Here is a 25,286-nt window from a genome sequence, read left to right on the forward strand (position 1 = left end):
CGGTTGTCTTGTAAGTTCCATTATTTAAAACAATCGTAGTTTACCTGCAATGTCAGGTACTTTCCCGACAATCATGGGGCATCCAGTCTGGAGGACATACAGAGTGAGGGCATCATGTCACACTAACCCCAGAAGTGTGTCCAGTCGTTATATAGGGGAGCTAACCCTAATGGCGACAAGTAAATGAATAGCAAGTCCGGCTGAGGAAAGAACATAAAAAATCACCTAATAAAAAAAAATCGGGTATTTTTAAAAATCCCAAATAACAAGCTATTTCTAGATTATCCCTACATCCACATAAAGAGAAACAAATTCCTAGATCCCATAAAAATATTGGCAACTTACTCGCACCACAGATAGTTTATTATCAAGTCGTTGTCCCCCTTTGCACAGAGGGTCACGTGTGTTGTCGTGGGCGGAATTTTCATCATGAACTATCTGCAACTCTGGCTACCGTGTCTGTAGCGGTACAGCTGTCCTTGACACCGGCGTAGTAAGAAATGAGTGTCCTTGACACTGTTGCCCTTTGACCCCCTGACAGTGGCACCAACTGGCTGCTACTGCCGCCTGTCCATACGCTAGTCTTTTGCCCACAAACAAATATTTAATGCAAACCCTACTCCAGTCACAAACTCCACTGGACCACCTACTCCCTCCCCAAAAAAAAAAAAAAATCTATTTCTGAAATTGCAGGTGACCTCTTGGTGCTAACAACCGCCTTCTACAAGCGCTGGCCACCAGGATTGTCACGTGATTAGCTCTGGCTACTACGCAGGAAATTGATAACAAAATGGCGCCTGCCCGCCCACATTATCTCGACAGATCAGAACTTAACACTGGACTAGCGCCATTCCCAGAATAGAGCAACAGACCAGAAATTATTGAGACGAGCAAGGTGACAGCAAAAGACGGAGCAGTTATTGATGAAGGGAAGAGAATCGATCGTCAGTACGAGAAAAAGCGATGCAATAATGTCCAAACAAATTACTGTGAGTGCCCTGAGCAACGGCGTCGCCATCTGCAGGGGCCGGCGTCTTGGCGAGACAACCCGGTGTGGACACGGTGAGCCACTCAAGCTTCCGAGCAAGTCTGTGGTCGCAAGACTTCAGCAAACCACACATAAGGTCCGGAGACATTGGTATTTTTTTTTTTTTTTTGCCGAAGAACTTCATCTTGGCTCATTATCACCGGCTTGACTTAAATTTTCTGTATAAAAGGCTTTTCTGTAAGTCTTGTCACAGTGTTGTATATAAATGCTGGTAGATGCTTTGTTTGGAATGCCAGATTATGTTGCGAGCACTCTCCGTCTTGCTGACATGCTAAAACCTGTAACTCCTCCTCCCATCTCTCATTCCCATTCATAACAGTGGTCGTAAATTGCACAGAGTCAACAGACAACAGCTGCGTAAGAGAAAAATAATTGATGCTGAGGGAGCGATACGGCCGGCGAGCAGCCATAATGGAGGAAAAGCATCGATGTCAGATAAATGTCTTGATGGCTGTCGCTATGTCTGAGCGGCCATTAGTGGAATACAGCACTGCTGCCAGCTTCATGTTGCGAGGGGTGTGCGATGCACCCGAGGAAACGAACACTGCGAAGCTCTGCGCGGCTAAAAGGGGGAGAGAGAGAGAGGGAGGGAGAAATGAGAGAGTCTTGGCAGACTTGGACTGATGTGACTGCATCAGACGATCCCGCATTGATTGACGGAGGTAGCCTCCTCCTCCTCCGCCTCCTCTGCCTCCTCCTCCTCCGTGAGATCCAAGAGGTGGTGCGACCATCGGATCATCCTCACCTCTAGTTCCCTCCCTCCCTGTACACTACTCTCCTCATCCTCTTCCTCCTCCTCTTCCCACGCCGACTGCTGACTCATCGACAAGCAGCGCCGAGCCTCGATCAGTCGTCAGAGCCCACGATGGGAGAGGTCCAAGAGGCTGCTGTTGAAGGGTTTGTTCTTGCGTTCGATCTTCTGACGAACACACATCCTCACCTCCTCCCCAGTGACATCCACACACACATACACACTGTGCAAACCATTTCTCTATTCATGTTCGTCGTGCTGGTGTATGTGTGTGTGCTCAAGAACATATTTTGGTCATTCCGAAACCATTTCACCTCCATTCACGTGACAAAGGGAAGCCAATGTGAGATCACATCAATGTTCTTTCGGAAACGACCAAGATGATCACGAGGATGAATTTTCTAAACATTCCACTTTTTTTGCTTAGCGTAGCATCAACAAAACACAATATATTACCAAAGTTCATTTTTGCTGTCATTAACTTTCCTTTAAGTTTCACAAAAATCTCTTGTGAAGAGAGAGGGTTCGTATTTTAAGATATACAAAAATATTGATGTCATAGTTGCCTGTATTGTCATCCATGCGAGCATCCCACAACAATAAAGAAAAAAGTCAGCTACAGAAATATTTATTTTTCATGACCCTTATGACCGTTTCGCCTACGTATGAGGTTTGGTTTCAGCTTTTATGTCTTTATCTAATCGTACAATGTTCCTTGGTCTCTGCTCATGAAACCAATAATTCTGTTTCTCTTTTCATCTCTTCTCTTTCTCTCATTGTTCTGCGCAGATTGCATGTCCATCGGTCTTCACATTGTCTTCATACTTCCAACAGCGTCGCTCAATTCATCTCTCCCCTCGCCATCCACAATACCTTCCTCACAAAATAAACACACGACACGAGGTAATGTGTTGATGTTGAGATGAGAATAGGATGGAGATAAAGTGAGCTGAGGTGTGTTTAATGGGACCACGTGACAAGCGAGCAGTCGATGGGAACAGACGGAGGGGCCACCTGTGTTTTCCGTAACCATGCAAAACAAAAACACCGACCGGCGATTGCTTGACCCCGGGGTTATGGAATGGGAGGCAAACATGCGCAGTGGGACCACCTGACGAAGGAATTACACACTGTGACCCTGGAAAAAGCTGTCCACAGGTCAGCAGTCTGTGCTGGTGGTGGAGCGCCCTCGGTTAACGAGGAGATAAATACAAAGTTGGTTAATGAGTGGATAAACAAAGTCGGATCCCGAGTTAATGAGCAGATAAGGGTTTATAGGTTAAAAAGTAAACAAAGGGATTAGTGAACAGACATGTCCTTTTAGAAGGTTCCTAGTCCAGACAATATGATGATGATGAGGAGGAGGAGGACATTTCGCCGTCTGGAGGTGAAGGACTACAAACAAACCGACAGTAAACCATACAGCAAAGGAACACAATCTACAAACGAGATTAATAAATATGAACAATTGAACAAGACAAAGACTTCGCTTGATTGCGATTATTTCTTCAGGAGGTGGGTTTCGATGCCGGACTTGATGGCCTCAACCGTAGACACAATTTAGAAGAGAAAAGGGCAGAGAATTCCAAAAGGTTGGGTCATAGAACGATCATGTAATGAATGCAAGACCAACATTTTAGAAAGTACAGGCCGAGGGACTCTAACGATGAACGTAGGACAAGAAACACTTGAAGAATGGACAACAAGCAGGTCACGAGCCCGAAGACCCACACTCTGATATCTCTAAGCTGGAGACATATCGAGGGTTTCGTCTCGCCTACACCCTGCTCCCCACTCCCCCGTCTCATTTTGCTCTCAGATCGAACACCGCCGAGCTTAGATTTGTTGTTTTTTTAAACTACATCCACCCACGTGCCCTCGCAAACACGACGGACACGAGTGTGAAAGCGAAGCCCACACGAGTCTGGCAGCTGACTTTCTGGAAAAGGTAGAGTATGTTTGAGTGTGTGTGTGTGTGTGTGTGTGTGTCTGGCATGTGTGTGTGTGTGTTTGTGTGTGTGTGTGCGCTAGTGGACTTGAGGCCAGACTTGCGGGGTATCCGTGCATCTGCCATCCTGTGGACGCAGGGCTGCGCTCCGGGGCCGTAGGCGTGAGACAAACTGACTGGTCTCTGTGTGGGAGTGATTGCTTGGAACTTTCTGGAGAGCCGCGAAAATGATTTTCACTGCTTTTTCTTGTCTCAGGAGGTGATGATGATCTTTTAGGAAAGATTCGCCTAAAATTATTCATTTATTTATTTTCATTTACTTGTTTATTCTAATGTTTTTATTTAGCTGGCTAGCCTGCATGTTGGCTGGATGCTGGTTGATTTGAAGACGATTCAACTTGAAAGTGCCTAGTGTAGAACTTGTCTCTTTTCAACGAAGCATGAAAACGCTTGCAAAGACAGAACAGGCCTTAGGCGTGGGGATCTGAATATGTGGACGATAAATGCATAGTCAAATGTTTTTGTTTGTTTTGCTAATTTAGTCAGATCTTGCCAGAGTGTATGCAGACCTCATTGAGGCTCTGTAAGGACCGCTGAGAACAGGAGACTGGCACACGCTTACAGCCTCGCTTCTAAGGCTAGGCTTGACCTTAGGGTGACAACAGGGATCCCGATTGTTAAGGTCATGGCACCCAAGTCTTAGTGAGTGTCAACTGGACGCTCGTGAAACACGTGAAACATACTCTTGCACGGTAAAGAGAAAATCTTTCTCACCTCTCCTCTCTCTCTCTTTCACACACGCACGTTCATACATATAGGATATACAGACACATAGACATAGACAGACACACATAAACACAGATACACGACATATGTATGTACACATGGAAGTAAGCATGCTCTTCTGTTTGTGTGTATCTGTGTGTTTGTGTATGTTTGTGTGGGCGTCGCTTTGTGTACCCGTGTGTGTACATCTGTATGTGCCTTTGCGAATGTCTGTGTCGTTAGCGTGCCTGTGTGTGTGTGTGTGCCTGTGTGTGTGTGTGTGTGTGACGACGCTAAGGCGTGAATAGGATGGTGCGTGTGACTGTGACCCAGGTTATCAGACAAAGATAAGTAGATGTGTGGGATGTAGTCCCTAGGGGCAGATATGTCACATGTCCGGTCTCTGGAACCGAGTATGATTAGCTGCCTCCCACATCTCAAGAGATCAGGGACAAACAAAAAAATATAAAATATAAAATATAAAGGAAATACAGCTGAAAACCTTGAGTGGAGCAAAATAGCGAAGGAAATTAAACCTGCCAAGAACACCAACGTGACAGTAGAGTGGCATGTCCAGAGGACCGGATAACCACATTACCCCAATAACCAAAAACCACGGCCACAGTTGCAGCATCACCAGGGGAACACTAAGAGTGTGGTGGCAGTTTTAAGGTCGGTTAGACTGGCGCAGGTTTACACGCATGAATCAGAAAATGATTGGTCGGTGAGACTGGATGATTTTGTGCGCATGAATTAGATAATAGCTGGTACATATGTACATACATGCTGCAGGCAGCCCTACCCAGGTGTACATGGAATTGGAAACCACCCGTTAAACCTGAGAAATGATGCCAGATGTTACACTGAACACTACACATTACAATGATTGGTCAATTAAATCAAGGCGTGTGGTCAGACAAACAACAAAATAAAATTTTAGTTAAAACGCTAATAAAAATTGTTTTATGTTGATTTACAAGCGAGGAGTGTGTGGTACAGATACAGGCTTTTTAAATAAAGCAATAAAATAGAAATTCAAAGTTTGGGGCCACGTTTGTAGACCAGCTCTGATGGAATGTTCCTACACCTACACCTACACCTACATCTACCCCTACACCTACACCTACACCTACACCTACACCAGAGGTGGTCTTTCGCACAGTCGCCTTCGTGACCCGCCCCCTCCCATATTCTCAGCGTTAACCTACCCCTCCCTTTATTCTCCAGCGCTCTGATATCTCCGACGTTTGTGCCTCGTCCGCCTTCAAAATTATTTGCAACTTGCAACACGATCGATGTTGGTCCAGTGGAGTATTTCTGTATTTCTGTATTCTTCCACTGGTGGTCGCAGTCGTCGTTGCCTGTGGCATGACCCACCATTCCACATGTTCTCGTTACAGAGCCTCGGTGCCGTGTGCATCTTCCGACTCCACTTCCACGGGTGGGAAGTCGGGTGGGCATTATAACAAGGCATTCACTATTACTCACCCAGCTGTACTTCCCATACTTATTTTCGTCACCATGCTGTCTCTACGTTAGGCTTCAGTAGTCGATGTGCAAAAATGTTTCAAATCGAGGCTTCATCAAATACCTGGAAGGCCTCTGCTCATCCTCCCTTAGTGACTACGGTCACGTGTCTCTTAACGACCTGAACACATTTCCACATGTCGTGGCTGTGTCATAGAATATACTTACACATATTGATTATTATTCTCCCGTATTATGTATTGCCCATAATGGTGTGCGCTGTACTTTCGTACAACTGGTAGCGCAGAATATTTGTTTACATAATCCTCATCACATCTAAACAAGTAATTGGACCGTACGACAGGTACGACAACGAAAGTTCTTCGGCGCCATTGTAATCTTGTGGGACCAATTCGCATAGGCACCATATATATATATATACCTTAATAATATTAATAATATTAATAATAACAATAATAATAAAAAAAGACAAACATAAAAGAGATAAGGTGGAATGAGGGAACAAACAAGGAGGATGGTAAGTGATATAAATCTGCAGAGAAAGACGAGCAGGCGGACTAGTCAACTGACTTAAATCACAACTATTGACAGGTGTGTTGGTTTGTGTCAGGAGTAATGCTCGTGGAACATGTGTGCTTGAAAGGATTTGCTGGTGGGTAGACAGCGGATAAAGAAGAGAAAATAGTTCCACTGTTGTGCCTCACAGTAACTAAAAAATCCCGTGAGCGTTTGTGATTGTCATAGTATGAATGTCTCTCTCTAGTTACATACCTTGCGATTACCAGACATTGTAACACTCGTACCACGGGGCTACATGCTGGATCATACCTTGTGATTACCAGATCTTGCAACTCTTGTCGATCACACGTGAGGCCGCGGCATGCCCATTCATCTGGATTGACAGACGCCTGCGGGCTCCCAGTATTAACTCTCTAATTGCCGCACTGCTGCTGTTTTCGATTAACTACGATCGGCAGAACCTTAAAGCTCACGCACATCAGCTGGAACAGGTAAGTCTTGCGGCAACGGACATTCCTCGCATCCCTGAGGTGTGTGAACATGCGAGACCTTCAGTCTTTGACACATTCTACCAAGACGTGCATGAGTTGCAAGACAAACAAAGTCAAGAGTGGCTTAAAGAATGATCAGGCATGTAGAAATTAAGAATATAAAGTGAGTTTTTTTCAAATGTCTAATGATTTAAGAGCATTAATACCAAAAAAAGCCTAATATTAATATGAAATCAACAATGGAGAAGTGAGTGTTCATAGCGAAACAGAAAGTGTTTGGATTCGAATTCCTATCAAAATGTTTAGTGTTAAACAGGTACTCGAGGTGACCCTAAACTGGAGGCAAAATTAGGAGCTGATGTCAAAGGGGACATGTAATCAGCTGTCGAAAAAGAAGGAACAAAACATACAGCATTTACAAACAGGAGAACAAACCAACAAGCTAATATTTGGCAATCTAGCAAAGAAAACGAAACTTCGGTCAGATGCAGTTCTTGGCGGAAGGTTGTGATGAGCCAAGAGTGTAAGCTTGACCTGAAGGATGATCAGAAGAAGGAACACGACAGAAGATCTCAGTTTTTTTACCGTTAGATGAGTTAAGGCTACTTACTCTTGGAAAAGGTGGACTGGACATGACTGCCTGTCGGGAAGGGTCACTCGGCAAGAAGGACAGCCTGGTCGTGACGATCACGCAGGCCATGCACTGAGCTGCAGTGTAATATGACAGGTCAGAGGTCACACTCGTCGTCTGTGTTGATCTGTGCGAACGTAAACTTTTTAAAAAATTTCACTTCAGCACCTAGTGAATGGCGCCGGGAACACCGTCTGTGGCATGTAACACCGTCTGTAGCATGCTCTCCCTGCTCATACCTGTATGACGTCACATTCCTGCTCTCATCCTGCAAAAGTACACCTGCCGAGTGTTTACTGCAACCTGCAGCTTTGATGTATTTTACACTAATTCAAGTTTACTTGCCCCCTGTTTACTCCAAATTTCCTGACTTCTCCTTGCTCCTCTAATGCCCAACGGAGATACTTGAAAAGTGTCTGTTATCAACCGGTGTCATGGATACTTGAAAAGTGTTATCAACCAGTGTGGTGGACACTGTGTGCATGACTGGTCACAGCACCACTTCAGTCAGAAACACTCCAGAGTTAAGTTCTCAAGAAACAGCAGGATAAGAAATACTCCGGGACTTGCTAGTAACGCCGAAGAGCATCGATCACCAGACGACACCTGTACAAGGAGGAACATTCAGTTCTGAGATGGCACAGTTACTGAACTTCCGCTGGTCAGGCAGAGTGCATGACCTTTCACCTTCTCTAAGTATAGATGATTCGTATCCTCTCAGTACTTAATGACCGGTTAACGCCAGGAAAACATCGATTCACAACAATATATCTCAGAGGAGGGATCCAGAAAAAATGGTTACGTCCAATTTTTAAGAAAATACATACATTTGTTTCACTTTCCACGAAGCTTTTGTTTTATCGAGAAATCCAGAAATTTATCGAATTTTGTTTAAGAAGGATTGAAGCTCTTTCTTTTAAAAAACGTGTTACTTACAATGTAAGATTTTACGACTTGTGCATATGACATAGCATCTTTGAAATGAATCGCACCTTGGAAAATTTCAATTATAGGGTAAAAATTTCTAAAACTCTATGAAATACAAGTCAGTCTATTTCTCAAGAATTGACCAGAAACACTGAGAGTAATTATTGCAGTTTGATATCATAAGTAACAATCGGATGTATTTTGAAAAGATGATGTCATTCATAATACATTTGTCAGCGATGTCTCAATATCAAGCAATAAGTCTTAGTAACTTCTGTATCGGTTGCATAAGCTGCAGGAATTTGCGTACTTATCTGTACTTTGCCAGTCTTTGAATAAAGAGGAAGTTATGGACATCGCCTTTGCTGGCGTAAACATTTCCGATGTCAGGCCTGACGATGGCCGACAAAACTGTGCCTGTGACACGGAAAATGTCACTTTCTGTCCTCGACATTTTTCTCCAAGAGAGCAGGAAGTCTCCTCTGATCGCTAACAGCATTCACCTGGCCGTTCTGAAAAAAAACCAGGTGTCTCACATCTGGCGAAAACAAGGCGATTTGTCACACCTGAGACGAGCGCAGGCTGCTCCTTTCACCTGGGCGATGCTGTCCTTTTGTCCCCAATGATGCGAGATGCTGCTTGTCTCTCTGACGGGTGGCTAACACGCAGACTACAGCACGAGCCCACCGTTGCACCTCGACAAGGAGGAGAGTCCCTCCACACAGAGGCAGCAGCACACGGCAAGATCAATGGCCTGCGACACGTGGAGTCGGAGCTCGGACGTGAACAGCACCGCGCCGCACGGCCCAGCAAACTCTGCGGCAACGGCAGGCAGAGCGCCGCAAACGGTGGAAACTGCTGCACACCTTTCAGGTAAGGGACAGGGAAGAGGTCGCCTCCCCTCTTCACTCCCCCCTACCCCCCAATACGATCTCGCCTCGCGTTACGAGCAAGGTTCGTGCAACGAGACCCCGCGAAACGCTTAAGCGGCTTGTTGTGTTGTTCCTCTACGATGTCGTGAGCCACGCTCACTCTCTCTCTCTCGGTCTCCTGTCTCCTGTCTCCTACCCGCTTCCTCAGGACTGTCTGTCGTGCCGTGCAATGCTGTGCAGCGCTGTGCTGTGCTGTGCTGCGATGTTGACGCGCAAACCTACAAAGCAGCTGCGATGGCCACGCACGTCGCTCTCTCACTTGTCGGCGCCGAGACGAGTGGCTGGGTGGGGAAAGGAGGGAGTGGAGCTGGGGAATTCGAGAAACCGTGTTTGAAGGCCTCTGGGACCAGTCACATATCGATTGTTGCAGCTTGCCTGCTCCCAAATCGTTGGAGGCTGCTTGGAGGGTGTGTGTGTGTGGAGGAGGTGGGGGGAGTTTTTGAATGGAGGGAGGGTGGAAGAAATGGACGGGGTGGGCACTGTCGATAGAGTAGGTGAGAAGATCGGCGCCCGCTCTGTGTTCACGAGAAACGGAAATGAATTGTTCATGAATGCAACCTGTGGGGTCGGTATCAATTTACAATAGAATGCAATCTATTGTTTTATTAAAGAATGGTTGTTGGGATTAAACTATACGTGTGCTGTTGAAAACGGTTCAGTAGTATTATAAAATAAATAACTACATGTATAAGTAATATGTTATTTTACTGTTTATTAAATTTAGTCTTGTTCTTTAACATTTTATTACATTCAATCACTTTTCAATTTTTAATTATCTTATGCCAAGTGGTTGGATGAATCAGCCGATATATAACTCGCAAAACATTTTGCGACATTCATGGGGTGGGATATGAACTGCAGTAAATGGTAAATTTGATAAGATCGTGTCTAGAAGATCAGGTGTAAACAACAGGGTACCTCCATTTCAAGAAATCGATGTTCCCCTCCAGTGCACACGGGCAGCAGGAACTGCCCCGATACAAGCGTGGCGCACAGTCACCTTCTCGATTTACAACTGTGATACGGTGGGCTGTACATTATGGATGTTATTGTACTTGGACAGCAGTGACATAATCAAAGTAACTAAGCAGTAGCTAATTAAAGTCCCTTAGCCTCTGCCCATGTTTTTTGCCTATCTCGTACTTCCTTCTGTCGGCAAGAGGACGAATTTCATCTATGCAACGTTTTTGTTTTTTGTTTTTTTTTTCTCTCTCTCTCTCTCCCGCCTGTTTCTGAGTTGAGGCAACACACGCACACAAAATATTTCAAGTTCTTAGTTCTCACACATCGTCCAGCAATCAGCCACGGATCCTTGTGGAATGAGCGGTCGATGAAAACATCGTTGTTGACGTCCATTCCCGATTGTGCGTGAAGGTGTTGCACTTTATGCCAGACACTGCAGCTTCCTTGTTGTCTGAGAGCTGTTTGTCACCAGCGTGTGACAACACTTCCGGTTGTGCGACTTCCTGTTTGGCTGCATGTGAGGATGTGTTTAGAATAGCGAACGGCAAACGCTCAAGGATTTTTTTTTTCGCTTTTATACATGAATTTTTTTCAAGCGATGAGGACTGGATAGTTTTCTTTAACATGGGAGCCATCGTCACAAAAGTCTGGTCTAGAGAAAACTATGGTCTCTGTCGTCTCATTCGTGACAACAGAGACAAGGAGAGGCTCGGACACATCATCATTCACACAAATGATAATATACTCAAAGATAAGTCACACGTGCAAGTTCGAACACTCAGCAGTGCAAGAGAGGTAGGTGCAAGCAAAGGTTCTGAATCAGTCGGTTGTAAAAGGAAGCCTGTCACATCGATTCATGAGAAGTAGTTTCAGTGACATCTGGTGTAGGGCGTGCCACGGAACACTTACAGCCTCCTGGTATCTGTTTCACTAAAAATCTCTTTCCTACAGAGTATCATGGTCCAGGTGGTGTGCGCAAAGATCGTGACAGCTCTACGTAGTTACAAAATTATATAGTATCATTTTGGAAGACAAGAAATAAAGAAAGAAAAAAAAGATTATAGAAAGGGAGAAAGAAAGAAAAAGTCAAAGTTCAGAAAAACCAGGAAGAAAGAATTCCGAGAAAGAAAACTAAGAACTTAAACTTCAGCTTATTTTATCAGCCGGGATCTTCTATCGACCTAGTGACATTTTAAATGCATAGGTTCTGGCAGAACTGTCTCCGAGAGTATGACAAGTGTTAAAAATTTTTTAAAAGTTGCCAAGCCGTAGCTGTTTCTTCGGAAAGGGAACGTTAACCATTTTACTTTAACCCTACGGATATATATATACACACAAAATTAATTTTATCAGGCATTTCATATATATATATAATAAGATTTCAATTTTTCAGTTTGCTCTTGCCTTTCTGCCAAGGCGGTCAGCTACCGCTGCATTTCGTAAAATCACTGGATTTAATTTCTTTCAAATTTATTTCTTCTTCTTGGCCGTCCTAAAGCCTCAGAAAGAATATTTCTTCATACAAACTGGATTTGGGGACAGGATTCTTACCAATCGAAAAACAATACGCTTGCTTTTAAAAATAATGTCAGTATCAAATTCGATTTCTATTTCGAAAACAAGTAAATGTGCCCCTTGGATGTGTATAAGAGAAGGAAAGATAAACAACATCAGCCTGAGGATGTCTGACCTCTGACTTTTATAATAACAAAATATGAAACTTTTAAGGCGCGAATTTACATTGTATGTGATATGTTTGGGATATGAAAATGTCACTGCTAAAGAATTAAAATATAATAAATTTCTTGGCATCATATTAGCTTTGAAATTTAATAAAATAAGGAGAAAATAAACCTTTGGTCTACTTAAGTCTATTTTAGTATAATGCAGTTTTGTCTCGTTTGGGCTTTCTTGTAACTATAGCTTTTCGCTGTACATCTAGTCGTGTAATGTGATTTTCAGGTGCTTGTTAGCATTTTAAGCTGCACAAAAAAATTTCTTTTACATATTTTACAGACATACAACCTGAGCAAACGTATCAAGACATATGTAGACTATACGTTATGTGTTCTTGGAAAGTATTTTGTGATATTGCGAAATAAATGATACATCATTAAAGATCCTGCTGACAATTCATATTGTAGTTTTATGAGATTGTGCTTGCACATAATTGTGATTTCCTACAATGGAATATGAAGAGATTACAATAAAGTGGGAGAAACCTGTAGTGCTGAGAGAAAACTCCGGACTCGCGCCAAATAAATAGGTGTCACATCCAGAGATCAGATCTGAACCCAGAACCTAGCGATTCTTAATGCGATGGTGACAAGCGAACGTGTACTCGCATCATGTGATTCATAATGAAGTTTCTATAAAGGTAGACTTGACAGGCACTAATGGCTCAAGAAGAGCTTGCGGATCCCAGAAAAGATATTCGCGACACCAGACGAATGCGAAATACATCTGTAGGCTCACCATCTCTGTCGTATGCATTCAAAAGAGCGTGCACACACACACACACACAGAAAGAAAAAAAAAGCTCACATCCACGCACTTTTGCAGTTACCTGGTGCCCTCCATCTGACCACATTCACGGATCTCACACGTACTCTCGCGTGTAGGCATACGAACACGTGCGTGCACCATTAAGTGCTCGACGGCTTAGCCATTATGCTCAGTTCCATGCAAGAGGGCATTACAACATGAAGGACAAGGCATCAGCGAAGTGCCTGCTTGTAAGCCTAGACTTGCCAAAAAAATAAAATGGAATAAAATTCTCCTGAGCACACAAAACCCTCGCCTGCACGGCCGATCGATGATGCTGCGCAACAGGTTGTAGCCGCGCAATAACTGCGGGTTTGCGAGTAACTACCGCAGCGCCAGCAAGAAGGCCATACACGCGCCTCGACCTTTTGATCCATGACACTCCGCCTTGGTGATGGAAGGTGTGGTCTTTCTTTCTCCCCCTCTCTCCATCCTCGTGCAGAGTGTAACAACGCGCGGCGTCCTCTGCCCCCAGACTGACGTCATCTTTATTCTAACGACTCTCGGCAGCAGAAGAATGTACGGGTGACTACAAGGTGGCATTAACATTTCAAATTACAGTTCCTAGTCTCAGACGTCCAACTGAAAAATGGATTTTTGTCTGCCTCTCAGAGTCGTGGTTTGAGCAGCAAGATACCACACGCTGACACTCAAGAAGACGATAGGCTAACGACGTTTCTAGTCTTTCTCGGGGGGAAAAAATCGAAGAAAGAACTAGGGTATGACAATCATCTGAATGCTAATTCTCACGATGGGTTGGACGAAAAGTGCAGCGAAAAACAAAGGGAATGCCTTCCGTGGTTCTTTGATTTTAAAAAATGAAATGCGTTGTCTGCTCTGTCAGACCCTAGCAATGTTCATCTATAACGTCAGACAGGAGGGAGGAAGAAAGCGAGGGAAGGAGAGAAAGAGAGTGAGGCAGTCTGTGACTCGATCCACAGCCACGGTGTGTAGGCAAGTGAAGATGGTAGGACCTGGTATGAAAAAGCAAGTGGAAAGGCCAGATTCAAACATGATCCTGACACAAGGATGTCAAGTTTGGAAATATTTCAAAATAACCCATAAAAAATTTTGGATGAAAGAGATTTATTGGAAAAATATTTTATTTCTAATTTAACATCAGCCAAGTAAAAGAAGGTAGACACAAATATGAGTGATAAGGAATAATTTATTGAGAACACCAAAACAGGTATTATAACAACAGAGAAGGTAAAATGAGTGTTCTTGCCTGCACTACAAAGTACAACAAACAGTCACAATGCTAGACATCGTGACTAAGTGCAATAAATTAACACTAGATTGTGTAGGCGAGAGCATAACTGGTCTGTAAACAAGGCTCTGTATGCGAGAGCATAATTAAGCTGTGAACAAGGCTCTGTATGCGAGAGCATAACTAGGAAAAAAAGAACAAGACTCGGGTGAAGCTAACCGTAAAAAGCACCCAGACCTCAGTCCAGTCAACTTTCGTTTTTTTAGAAAAAAGGTCAACAACCAACAACTGCTGGAAAAATACAACTGTCTTCAAACGCAACAGCCAGTTTATACGTGCAATATATCACTATTAGTGGTTACCAGCGTTCACATAGCTTGTGGCTTCTACAGCGAAAAACAAAATAGAAGTTATATGGTAAATGTAAAAGTTCAGATGAGAATGGGATTTCTTTGTTGATAAAACATCAATAGATCCACGACATAAGCCACAAATGCTACATTAAAGGAGATTGAAGGACCATTATAAATTACTTTTGGTACAAACGATTTCAGTGCTATCCATGGTCTTCAACAGTAAAATGTCAATGTGTTGTCTTTATTATAAAGTATCAAGTCATCAAAAACGGTCAAGATCTTGATACAATTCTATGTTTCACCTTTGTTTATAAATTTTAACTTTCCTATATTATTTTTAAATCTTAGATTTTTGTTATTATTTATTAAATTTCGACTTTCCTTTTGTTTATAAATGGTGAGCACTTTCTAACAAGAACAACTTCTTTAACATCACTGTCATCTTCAAACACTATCTTTATCCACACCATTTTCTAAAAGCTCTCAAACAATCGAGAAGTTAAATTTATAACAGACTAAACAAGCGTAGTTTTATGAAAACTATGAGAGATATATGTCTATATAATAGCCAGAAAGATATACACTATCAAGAACCCCGATAAATCCCCCAGACACCACGCAAAGATCCTTGCTGTTTTCATCGTTCCTAATTCAATTCATGATTAATGCATAAACATAGTATACTTTGTTCACTAACAGTAATTTTAAACCTTTTACCTGACCGGCATTTACAAGGTCATGGCGTACTCTATTACTGCAAGGAATTAAAATGCAAATAACTGCTCGAATATCATATGCCTTCTTTTGCACTCGACTTTTCATTTCCTCCTGTAGCAAAGACAAGCATTATCCGCCTTGTATAACAAATATAACCATTCTGTGGTCGTTTTCTGATCCTACTTTGGCTGTCGACCGAACTAACAGTAGACCCTGAGAAAAACATGAAATCCGTCACCTGTGACAGGTCAGATTTCCTTAACAGGTATGTTGGTTTGACGAACAAAGGTGTATCCATGTAAGCAAATGTAATGTTCTTCCCATATGCAATGAATGGGACGACGAGCAATTGACTCTGAAACATGCCGAAGCACTCTTAAACCTTGGTAGGTGCAGCATCTGACAATTTCTACGTCTTGGGCTCGTCTTCGCTGTTCCGACAACCGCTGGCCCAAGTTGTGAGGATAGGTCAGATAAGTTACTACTCATATCTCTCAATCGTGGAAAACTGGAAAACAACTGAGTCACAGCTTTTTTGGTTTTTTTTTCTTTTTTTTTTTTTGCTGTTGGCAATAGTAAATTTTTAAATCCCCTGGTATAAACCTTCGTTAAGGGGCTTAATGTCAAGTTCTTCCAAATCCTGTGACAGGCTAGCGCTGCCAGAAGAGTTGGAATCCTGGTTCTCCAAAGCCGCCAACGTCACCATGGTGTGACGGTCGTCGCTAGGCAGCTTGGTCCACATGTCGGACACTATAGCAGCCACGGCGTGAGCGTCGTGTGTACTGCCCAGACGCTTCTTGAGGTCAGGGGCTACTTGCCGGTAATAGAGCAGGTACCTACAGATAGACAGGTGTGTTCAGTGTCACAGGAAGACAGGTCCGCTCACTTTCGAAGGTAGACAATTGTGCTCGCTTGCACAGCTATGCAAGTTATGTTCTCTTACTGTTCGAGTCAACTAGTTACTAGAGGCAAACACATAAGAGAAATACATGTACATATTACCTGCCTTAGAGGATAAACATCATATGTTGGCACTAATTGATGGGCATAAAGCTGACTTCAGGTAAAGAGAAAAGCTATTCAATCTAATACCTGCCATTATTAAAGACACATTAAGGAGATAAACCTACCCAAAATGAAAAGGATTGTTAAAGGAAAACTGCTCTATCAAAATAAATTCAAATTGATGTCATTGGGGAGAAATCCCTACTTCTATGCTTTATCTCTGCACAACAACGTCGATATTTTGACTTGTAAGGCGGGGATTACCATCCAGCAACTTCCAAACATTTATAAACAGAGATCTTACAATGTTCCGTCCTAGATCTTTTTCTGTATTTACGCAGCTTGTTACAGGTTAATAGCTCTGCCTAAATGTCAGGTATTAAACATTCGAATTTTACTTTTGCTGTGAAATACACTAAATAAGTGGTATTAATAATGCTGTTTTACAGTAATATTCAAATTTACTTACTAATGCTTCGTATCTAACAAATACTTCTAATGAAATTTTTAAGGTATATTTAAAATTCTAATTACCTTTCCAAGTCCGTCAGAATTCTTAGCATACTCATATATTTGCTTTGATCCCCGTAACAATTACTTGTGTTCTGAGTATGCTACGATAAATATTGAAAGAAGTCCCATATTTTTTCAGAAAGGTTATGAGTAAAGAATCTCACCCATCAAAGTCGCAAAATCGAGACAAAGAGTCGACTGAAAATCGTGCTTCCATGGGATCCACTACTGCATCTTTTGATTCCTTTTTCCATGAACTTCTCGCATATAAACTGTCGAAGAAAACAGGGCAAGCAGTAGTTATACTTAATATCTTGAGTAAACAAATCATATCAAGTGAAGTCTCTCTCTCTCTCACACACACACTGAGAGAATGTTTTAGCTCAGATGAAAGGGACTTGACGTAAATTTAAGTCTGTGTGTGTGTGTGAGAGAGAGAGAGGCCAAATAAAAGAGGATGCATCGAAGCAAGGAAAATCAATTGAAAACAAGAACTTGCAAAACTTCTACACGACATGAATCAAGTGAAAGTTTTAGAAAATATTTCAGTTATTTCGAGTTTCACATTTTTGTTGATTATAGTTTTCGCTAACAATCTTAAGTTTTGTCAAATGTAAGCAAAAGATGGACAAAAGCTGTTTAGTTAATGCCGCACAAGTAGGTCACCATTCACTCACTCCTCTAGACGTTTACGGCACTTTGGACGAGGTCTGCCACGAATTTCACTCTCCCTGGTATTTGGATCATAGGCAGTGCTTCAAAACATCAGCACATGTGACAACGTTAATTTCACGTATAATGGACAAAAGAATGAAAGAAAGGACGACTGGAAATCTCTAGTGTTGCCCTTAAACTGCTTTACATAAGGAGGTAAGATATGAACGAAACCCTATAAAAGCGACAGATATCTACTGATATGAAGAAAAACTTACCCAAATAGCTGATACTCTCACGCCCCCAATATGATTACTACAGGGCTTCAAAGAGAACGTATATATTTATGCATGTGTGTGTGCGGGATTGAAAATTAATGAGAAGTCAGAAAAGATAATAGACATACAATTCTCAGCTCACCTCTTTCTTTTACACCGGCATTCATGATGTGGTTTCCTTTTGTGAGCACCTGACTGTTTTACTGGCGTTCTGTACATCCAAAAATGACGAGTCTCAATATATAAATCCAACAAAAGTATTTGGTAAGGGCAGTAATTTGTGCGCTTGTAAAATTAATTTTTTTAATTTAACTATTTCATATCGGGCACTAATGTAGTAGTCTTTTGTAAGCTATCAACAAAATCCAGATGCAGTCTACAATTTATGTGTGCAGCGCCATGGCTGCTCTAAGTAAGATTTACTTTTGACAAGAACGATCTGCAGAATACTGTTCCCTGCAGTAACAAAACAAACAAAATTGTTTTGCTCATACCAAGACATTGTCATAATGAAAAAAGTATCTGTGATCTCTGCATTTTTTTTTTCTTGCTATTATGCTTAGTTCAGAAAAGCAGAGTAATGCATGAAATTCCTTCTGTAAATGTTCTTATTGTTTTGAGTTTGAAAAGCTTGCATGAACTGGTAATAAAAAAAAAAGTCCTAGGATTAAATAGATATGTGCTGCTGCCGTGCAATACCAGCATTTACAGTGCTCAGTAACCGTTTACACATGAATACAAGAGCGTACTGCCGAACGCCATAATCTTATAACATAAACAGCATACAAGGACTCTTCATTTTACCTTTGTTTGTGAGTGTTCTTGTCGTTTATGTCATCGAGGTCAAAATTCTCCATACACAAGAGACTCCGGCCCCCCTCGATATCAGCCTCATCGAAGTCATTCGTTGTCGCCTGTAGAAATGCAAAGACTTGAAGCCCAGCGCCGTTTCAGAGAGCTTTTATTGTCTTCCTTAAAAAATAAGCGAATGAATCGAGCACCGAATGACCGACCAAGAAAAAAGACTAAAAGCCACACATGCATACAGACATGAAGGCAGACTATGCCCCTGTTCACCAGGCTAAATAATTTTCAGTAAAGCCTGTTTCGACTTGACATTTTTATACTTTGAGCTTAGATCTTTCAAAATATCTAAGCACATTTTTCATAATTTAATAAATAAAATCCAGAAAAATTAAACGCTTGTGGCAGACTTTATACTTTAATCATCCAAAAAGGTTATGAACTTTTGTACTGTCAGAAACGAACGATAATCACAAATATGTTTGGTCTGATCATTAGAGCTGCCGACCTTTTAAAGTTTTGGCCCTTCACTGGAGATGCTTGTTCGTAAGACTAGTTATCGACTTTGACTCGCATAGCTGCCTCCTAGACATTTGTCTGAGTGCTATAGATTCTGCTGAACTCTAAAGGCAGCCTAAAGGTCAGACAAAGGATAATTAACTGCCTTCTGCCTGAAACGTACGAATGCGAGAAAATATGCGTTTAACATGCATATAATTGTACAGTCCGTTCCTAACAATACTTTGCCAATTCACGATTTGCCTGTCAAACGCAGATAACCAAACCTGTGGCACTCTAGCGTCCATGGTGGCCCCGAGGCTCCAAGCAGGGTTAGGTGACAGAAGGGGGCTGACCGGCACGCACGCGTCCAGAGGCAGTTTGACCGGTGTGAAGCCTCCGGTACCGTCGCTTACGGTTCCAGGAGACGTCAGACATCCATAGCTCGCCACGTCAGCATTACCGTGGCCTGGCGTCATATCCATGAAGGTTGTGGTCGCTGACATGAACGTGGATCGGTGAGGGAAAAGAAGACTTGCGTTGCCTCCAGTTTCCGGCATTTCCAAAAGTGGCATGCTAAAGTCAAGCTGTAAAGAAAGATTGAAATAAAGATGCAATAGCACGCATGCTAAAATCAAGGTATGAGAAGATGTAAAAGTAGTAGAGCATAGCATAGCCCATAGAAAATACAGTGAGACATATGATTCAAATATTGTACATCCTTTGGGCGATCTGCACACCGCAAACTTCTCGCACATTTCAGTGGAGTATGTGTTTGCGGCTTTAAAAATCTTAAAATTGCCAGTTTCTGCAAATACGCTATTTTCGTTGATTGCCTGCAGCCAGTGTCAGATTAACAAATAATAAAACTCTCGCAGCGCATAAACTTACTTTAGCTAACAATATACATATAAGTGTAAGAATGGTTTTATTTATAACAATAACAGCGATAACAACAATACAATAAGAATCTCGATATGACGAATTCCGATAAAACGAATTTTTCAATATAACAATTTTTTTCTAAAGTCCTGGCAGATATTCATAGAGCTCAATGTAAAAGAAATCTCAATGTCAGTGAAACGAATTTCAAAATAACGAATTGTTCAACATAAAGAACTAAAACTAAACGTTTTAAAGAAAATACTGTTATGGCAAATTTCACTTGGGATACCAGGAGTTTTTTTATTTTGTCTTAACATTTTTTTAGAACAGATCAAACTATTACCTATTGGTGCTTTGGCGCACTCACTTTGAAATCCTCGTTCTAACGGAAATAAACAACTTTCGCCGACTGTTGTGTTGTGTTTTCGCCGACTGTTTTTGTGGGTTTTATTTTGTTTGAGTTAAAATGTGATGCTTTCAGACTCTAGACTTTTGTTTCCACGAAATGTTGCCTCTTTTTCACTGCTGTTTCAGTGAAAGAATATTTAAGTATACCCTAAGACTAAATTCATAAAGAAATCTCACCACGTTTGAAGAATCTAGAGCTAACGATGTATGCTATAAAGATATTTTTTCTGGTCTGAATCAGTTCTTCACATCAAGAATCTTTCTCCACCAGTAGAAATGGTCGTACTGGTACTAGTGATGGTGGTGGTAGATAGCAATATCAGAATCTTAAAGCTACTCCAAAAGTCCTTAAAATTCATGCACCTTCACCTAAACCAAAAATCGAAGGAATGAGAGAAATAGCGAAAGTAAGGAGTCAGGACAAAAATCAAGGCGTTAAATACAGGAAAATCCGAGCCACGTTCACCTTCTTACAGACGTTAGACAGTTCGGGTGAGTGCAACAGAGAACCACCCAGTTCTTCAACGCTAAGCTCTCGGCCTGCCAAGGGTGTGGAGTAGCCATGTAGCGTTGAGTTAAAGACATCAGCAACCTCGCAGTGTTCGGCTGACATCATGACATCGTTTCGTGCAATACCGTAGGGCTTGTTCGGCGTCAGTAAGACAGGTACCTGATGCAAGTGCGATGCAAGTCTAGACATTGAATAACTACGAAGGCTTAAATTGACACCAGAATTGGACACTGTTTAGCATTTCTATCGGGGGTATCCAATTAACCAAAACAAACCCATTCCTGTAGAAATTCTCTAACAAAAAATAGCAAATAAACTGGACTCATTTGTAACATCTTTTTGCAAATATGTCTTAAAAACATAGTTAAAATATTACATAGAAGGAGAATATACAGTTGTTTATGTTAATAATTAGTAGTTTTTGTCATCCCCTTGTCTTTGAGCTGGCAAATCTGAGGCAATAGCCAATGTTGATCTCTCTCTCGCTCTCTCCCCCCCCCCCCTTCTCTCTCTATGCACCTGTAAAAGCATGCATACAGATTCTAACTGACGTATGCTTTAGTACATCCTAATTAATCACACCTCTTGTACTGTCAGTTCATGCTGCTGTTGTTGGTGGGGGTGATGCTGCTGCTCCTTAAAATTGGCCTCGTCTGGGGCTAACTGTTTGTCCGATTTACCAGCCGAGATGAATATGTTTCCGACCTTCACTAGATTAACTTCCTCGCCCTGTCTATTACTCAGCGCTGCCCTGGTACACGTGCACTTTTCCCTGAAGCTGGAGCACAGAGGAAGCTGACGAAGACTGCTGCTGCTGTCGTCCGTGGGGATGATAGCTTTGACGATGTCGCCCGTCTTGTGGGTCGAGAGAAGCCTTTGGCACGCGCGTTCGGCTTCGTGGCGGCACCGGCTTCTGGACACCTGCAACATAGCAAACCACAAAACCTGTAATAAGTGACTGCTTTTGCCACCGAATGGTGCTCCCACTTCGGCCTGCGCAGATGAGATTGTCTTTACTTCGAAAGATCAAGTTTCAATTGTTTGGTTTAAACCAAAAGCTGTTTTTTTTTTTAAGTTAATGAAGTCTTCATTTGTTCACATGCTTGACAAATGGTCGAACTAAGCTTGATATTGGCGTGAAATGGATAAAAAGATAACGCAGAACTTCAAATGGTCGCCAACTGTATCACTCAGCAATGAAGAAGGTAAGTATGGAGACTTGCTAAAATCAGGACAACAACCCGCTAGGACATTTTCAGTGTGGTGATTGTTGTCGTCTGAAATGAACATCATTTTTCTTGTAAACGTCTTGACCAGTGTGGTGTCTATTACGGCAATAATTTCCGCAATAAATTATTTAAAGAAAGTTGGGAGTTACTGTGCATTGGCCTCGCCTTGTGCCGTCGCTTCCCAGTGCAAGTAGAAGCGTCCTTTGTGTGCTTCCTGTCTTCGTTGTCCTGGAGACGAATGTAAGCAAGACTGGAAGAGCGGGCGCTCACACCGAGGATTTCATCCTGAATATCATGCAGCAGGTTGTAGCAACGCCGTCCTTGGACCGCCCTATCAGGCAACTCAAATCTCTGGTTAATAAAGCAATTTCCTGTGGAAACTATGTATTGGTTCTAATATTCTCTCCTCATTATTGTTTAAACAGATGCAAAACTTAATCCTGAGAAAATACGATCAAATACATATCCTACATCAACAAGCGAGATCTAGGAATTATACATCGGTGTGATGGAATTTTAATTACTAAATAAAGCAAAAAATATCCCAAGACTCACTGGTTAAAGATCTGTCTCTGCTTTTCAGAGAAATCCTGGCGGACATCATCGAGAGTTGCAGGCGCCCAGTGCTGACCCTTACGCCAAAGAACGCCAACGCCCTTTTCCTGAGCTGTTTCACCATAAAAACAGTCCGAAAGTATAGAAATGCCCGAATGTCTTGATTAGTGCTGGTGCGATGGTGAGACAGTGGACGATAGTGAAAGGAGAGGAAAGACCTAAATGGGAGACGTGAGCTTTCTCAGACTTCCTCATAAGAAACATTACTATCTGTCCCTAACTGAATGAATTAAAATTATGCACGAGGAATTTTGCATAGTCATAGGGCCTACCTTCAATGCTGAGAATATGAGATATTGCTTTCTCCAGTTCTATGATGTGCTTTTCTGTTTCTTGAAGTACCAGGGCCTATGAAGGAGAAACGAAGGAAAAACAGGAAAGAAAAAAAATATGAAAAGGTATGTCGACATTCAAAATGTATACTAGCCAGAACTCATCACAATCAGCATTTTGTTGAAGTGAACCAAAAAGGAAAAACTATTTTTCCTGCTGACTAAATAGTACTGTGGGCAAAAAAACAAAATAATATACTTTTCTGCGATGTTTGTTCGAAATTGTAGTTATACTGAGTGAAAATGCTTTAGCTAGCGATCTAATGGCTCAAAGTAAGCCAGTCAGGTAAAACGACTCCAGAAAATAAACATAAACACATCTTATGTAAGTTTTCATTGTCACATGTGAATTCGAGTTTTCTTCAACAAAAGTTCTGACCTTAGACGTTTTTCGCTTTGGCAGAGCATCTTTGTTGGGGATGACAAATTTTAAAGTTTCATAACAACTGGCAACACTTGCACGCCATTTTGCATCGCTCTGACGACGACGAGTGCGTATAGGAGCTTGTCCACGTCGGCCTTTGTTCATCTCAAGAAAACAGTAATTTCCTCTGATTATGGCATTCCATCATGAAAATAAACTTTCACAAGATCCCTCTCCAAAACCCTGTCAGGTGCACTTTTAGTCTGACCTCCCCACCCCCTATCGTTTCTCCTTAGAGTCCTCTATCCCAAGATCGGAAAATATGTGTAAGCGGATCAAATGTGCACCGACTGATTTAAAACAAATCATTAAGGTCTTCATGAACAGACTTTGATTTTTAGCATTTTAAATTAAAGACTAGTTGTATGATAGCGAGTGCGCAAATGAGAAAGAAGTTGATAAGAAAAGTCTGATAGCAATAAAACCGTTTTTGTAAGTACTCGAAAAAGAAAAAAAAATTAAGCTATAGGCTATACTTTCTTTAAGCGCTGTTACATTATAATTGATACTGTTTGATAAACCCAGTGTGATTTGTTAGCCTTTATATTAATATTAATGGTTTTTTTTTCCATTTCTTGGATAGTCACTAAGGCCCTAGTCTGCTAAAAAAAATATTTAGAATAATGGTTAGATATATGGAGAAAAATATCTCGTTCTGTTTGTTTTTCCTGTTTTAATCTATTGTAGGAAATTAGTACTGTTTCATGCAGTTTTATAATGAGTGTACTTACGCTTTGACTAGCACAGTTTGCGTATGATAATATCTTTTTCCTTCCCTTCGCTTGTATAAGCATGCGCAACAGGATCACAAAGCAGACGACAGTTTGAAATGGCGGCAAATTTAAACGAGCTCTTCATTGAAGAAGGTAATGTTTTCATTCAGTTCTTTAGATTACAGCGAAGATATTTCTTATTCATTAACGTTACAGCAAATAATACGTTCAAAACGCAAATAATTAGGCTTCTGTTTTTAAACTTAATCTAGCTATGGGATTTATCTATATTTAAATTTTTTTTTTATTGGGACCGCATAATATTTTGAACTCTGAGCTTTCGCAAATATTTTAGCAGGAAAAGTCCTTATCCTGAAACTAGTTCACCATTAAATTAAATTCATCAGCTAGACGAGAAATTCCTCCCATCTCACTCAACTTTCCCGTATAACTTAATGTAATTACACAAAGAAACCAGACATCGTCTACAGATGAGATTTTTTAGATCGCGGAGTGTTCAAAATGGACTAAAACCGCAAGCTTGCAATGAAAACATTGCTTACCTTCTGTTGTGTCTGCAAGCACTGCGTCAGACTGTTTATAGTCGTCTGCTTATGTCACGTCTGCTCTCATTGTGTACAGCTGTCGGCAATTTGGTGCACTGGCTGACACCAGTTTCGCAAAGCTGTCTATTTTTAAAATGTGGCTGTTGAGTTCACTTGCACAAATCCTTACAAATTTTGTAGAAACAAAGTGCTTTTAGGAAGTTACTTTTCAGTTTTTTTAGAAGCATCTTATGAAAGATTTTCTCTTCTAAATTTATAACAACTCGGAGCTGTTCTAAACTGGCCAAAACAATTTTAAAATCGATTATCACGGTTTTTTGAGTTAGCTTCGGATAATTACTCGAAATGTTGACACGCGAACAAAAGATCCTATGATTAAGTAAAACTATGACAATTTTTTCCAGTTGTTTGGATTTCAGACAAGCGTTGAGCAAGCTAATATCGCCAAAATTGTTGAAGAGACTCATTAGGTTATTTTATTTGCAAAATGTATTTTGACACATTAGATCCTCGTCTGCTGAAAATTTCTATCGTCGTCTTCTCATCATAGTGGTCAAGATG

General features: G+C 41.6%; 2 protein-coding genes across 3 annotated transcripts in view; both read right to left on the reverse strand.

Moving 5' to 3' along the window:
* LOC112560398 overlaps window positions 1-8,626 on the reverse strand; it is a 31,337-nt gene extending 22,711 nt beyond the window's left edge. The window contains exon 1 of the mRNA XM_025232236.1: window positions 7,621-8,626. The gene's annotated coding sequence lies outside the window, so the exon portion shown is untranslated. The remainder of the gene's footprint in view (window positions 1-7,620) is intronic.
* Window positions 8,627-14,157: 5,531 nt separating this feature from the next.
* LOC112560580 lies at window positions 14,158-24,878 on the reverse strand. 2 transcript variants are annotated; one of them, XM_025232509.1, is made up of 13 exons: window positions 24,723-24,878; window positions 23,402-23,551; window positions 22,963-23,038; window positions 22,631-22,742; window positions 22,241-22,406; window positions 21,429-21,767; window positions 20,802-21,005; window positions 19,330-19,629; window positions 18,545-18,654; window positions 17,883-17,951; window positions 17,486-17,563; window positions 16,973-17,080; window positions 14,158-16,126 (listed from the first exon to the last, which is right to left on the reverse strand). In XM_025232509.1, the coding sequence occupies exons 2-13, from the start codon at window positions 23,549-23,551 to the stop codon at window positions 15,874-15,876; spliced, it is 1,965 nt and encodes a 654-aa protein (XP_025088294.1). In that variant the 5' UTR covers window positions 24,723-24,878; the 3' UTR covers window positions 14,158-15,873. The 2 variants fall into 2 exon arrangements, with proteins under 2 accessions (XP_025088294.1, XP_025088293.1); XM_025232508.1 differs by lacking the exon at window positions 24,723-24,878 and adding an exon at window positions 24,178-24,693.
* Window positions 24,879-25,286: the final 408 nt, after the last annotated feature.

Source organism: Pomacea canaliculata, linkage group LG3 (assembly GCF_003073045.1).
Source record: "Pomacea canaliculata isolate SZHN2017 linkage group LG3, ASM307304v1, whole genome shotgun sequence".
In the NCBI taxonomy this organism is placed as follows: Eukaryota; Metazoa; Mollusca; class Gastropoda; order Architaenioglossa; family Ampullariidae; genus Pomacea; species Pomacea canaliculata.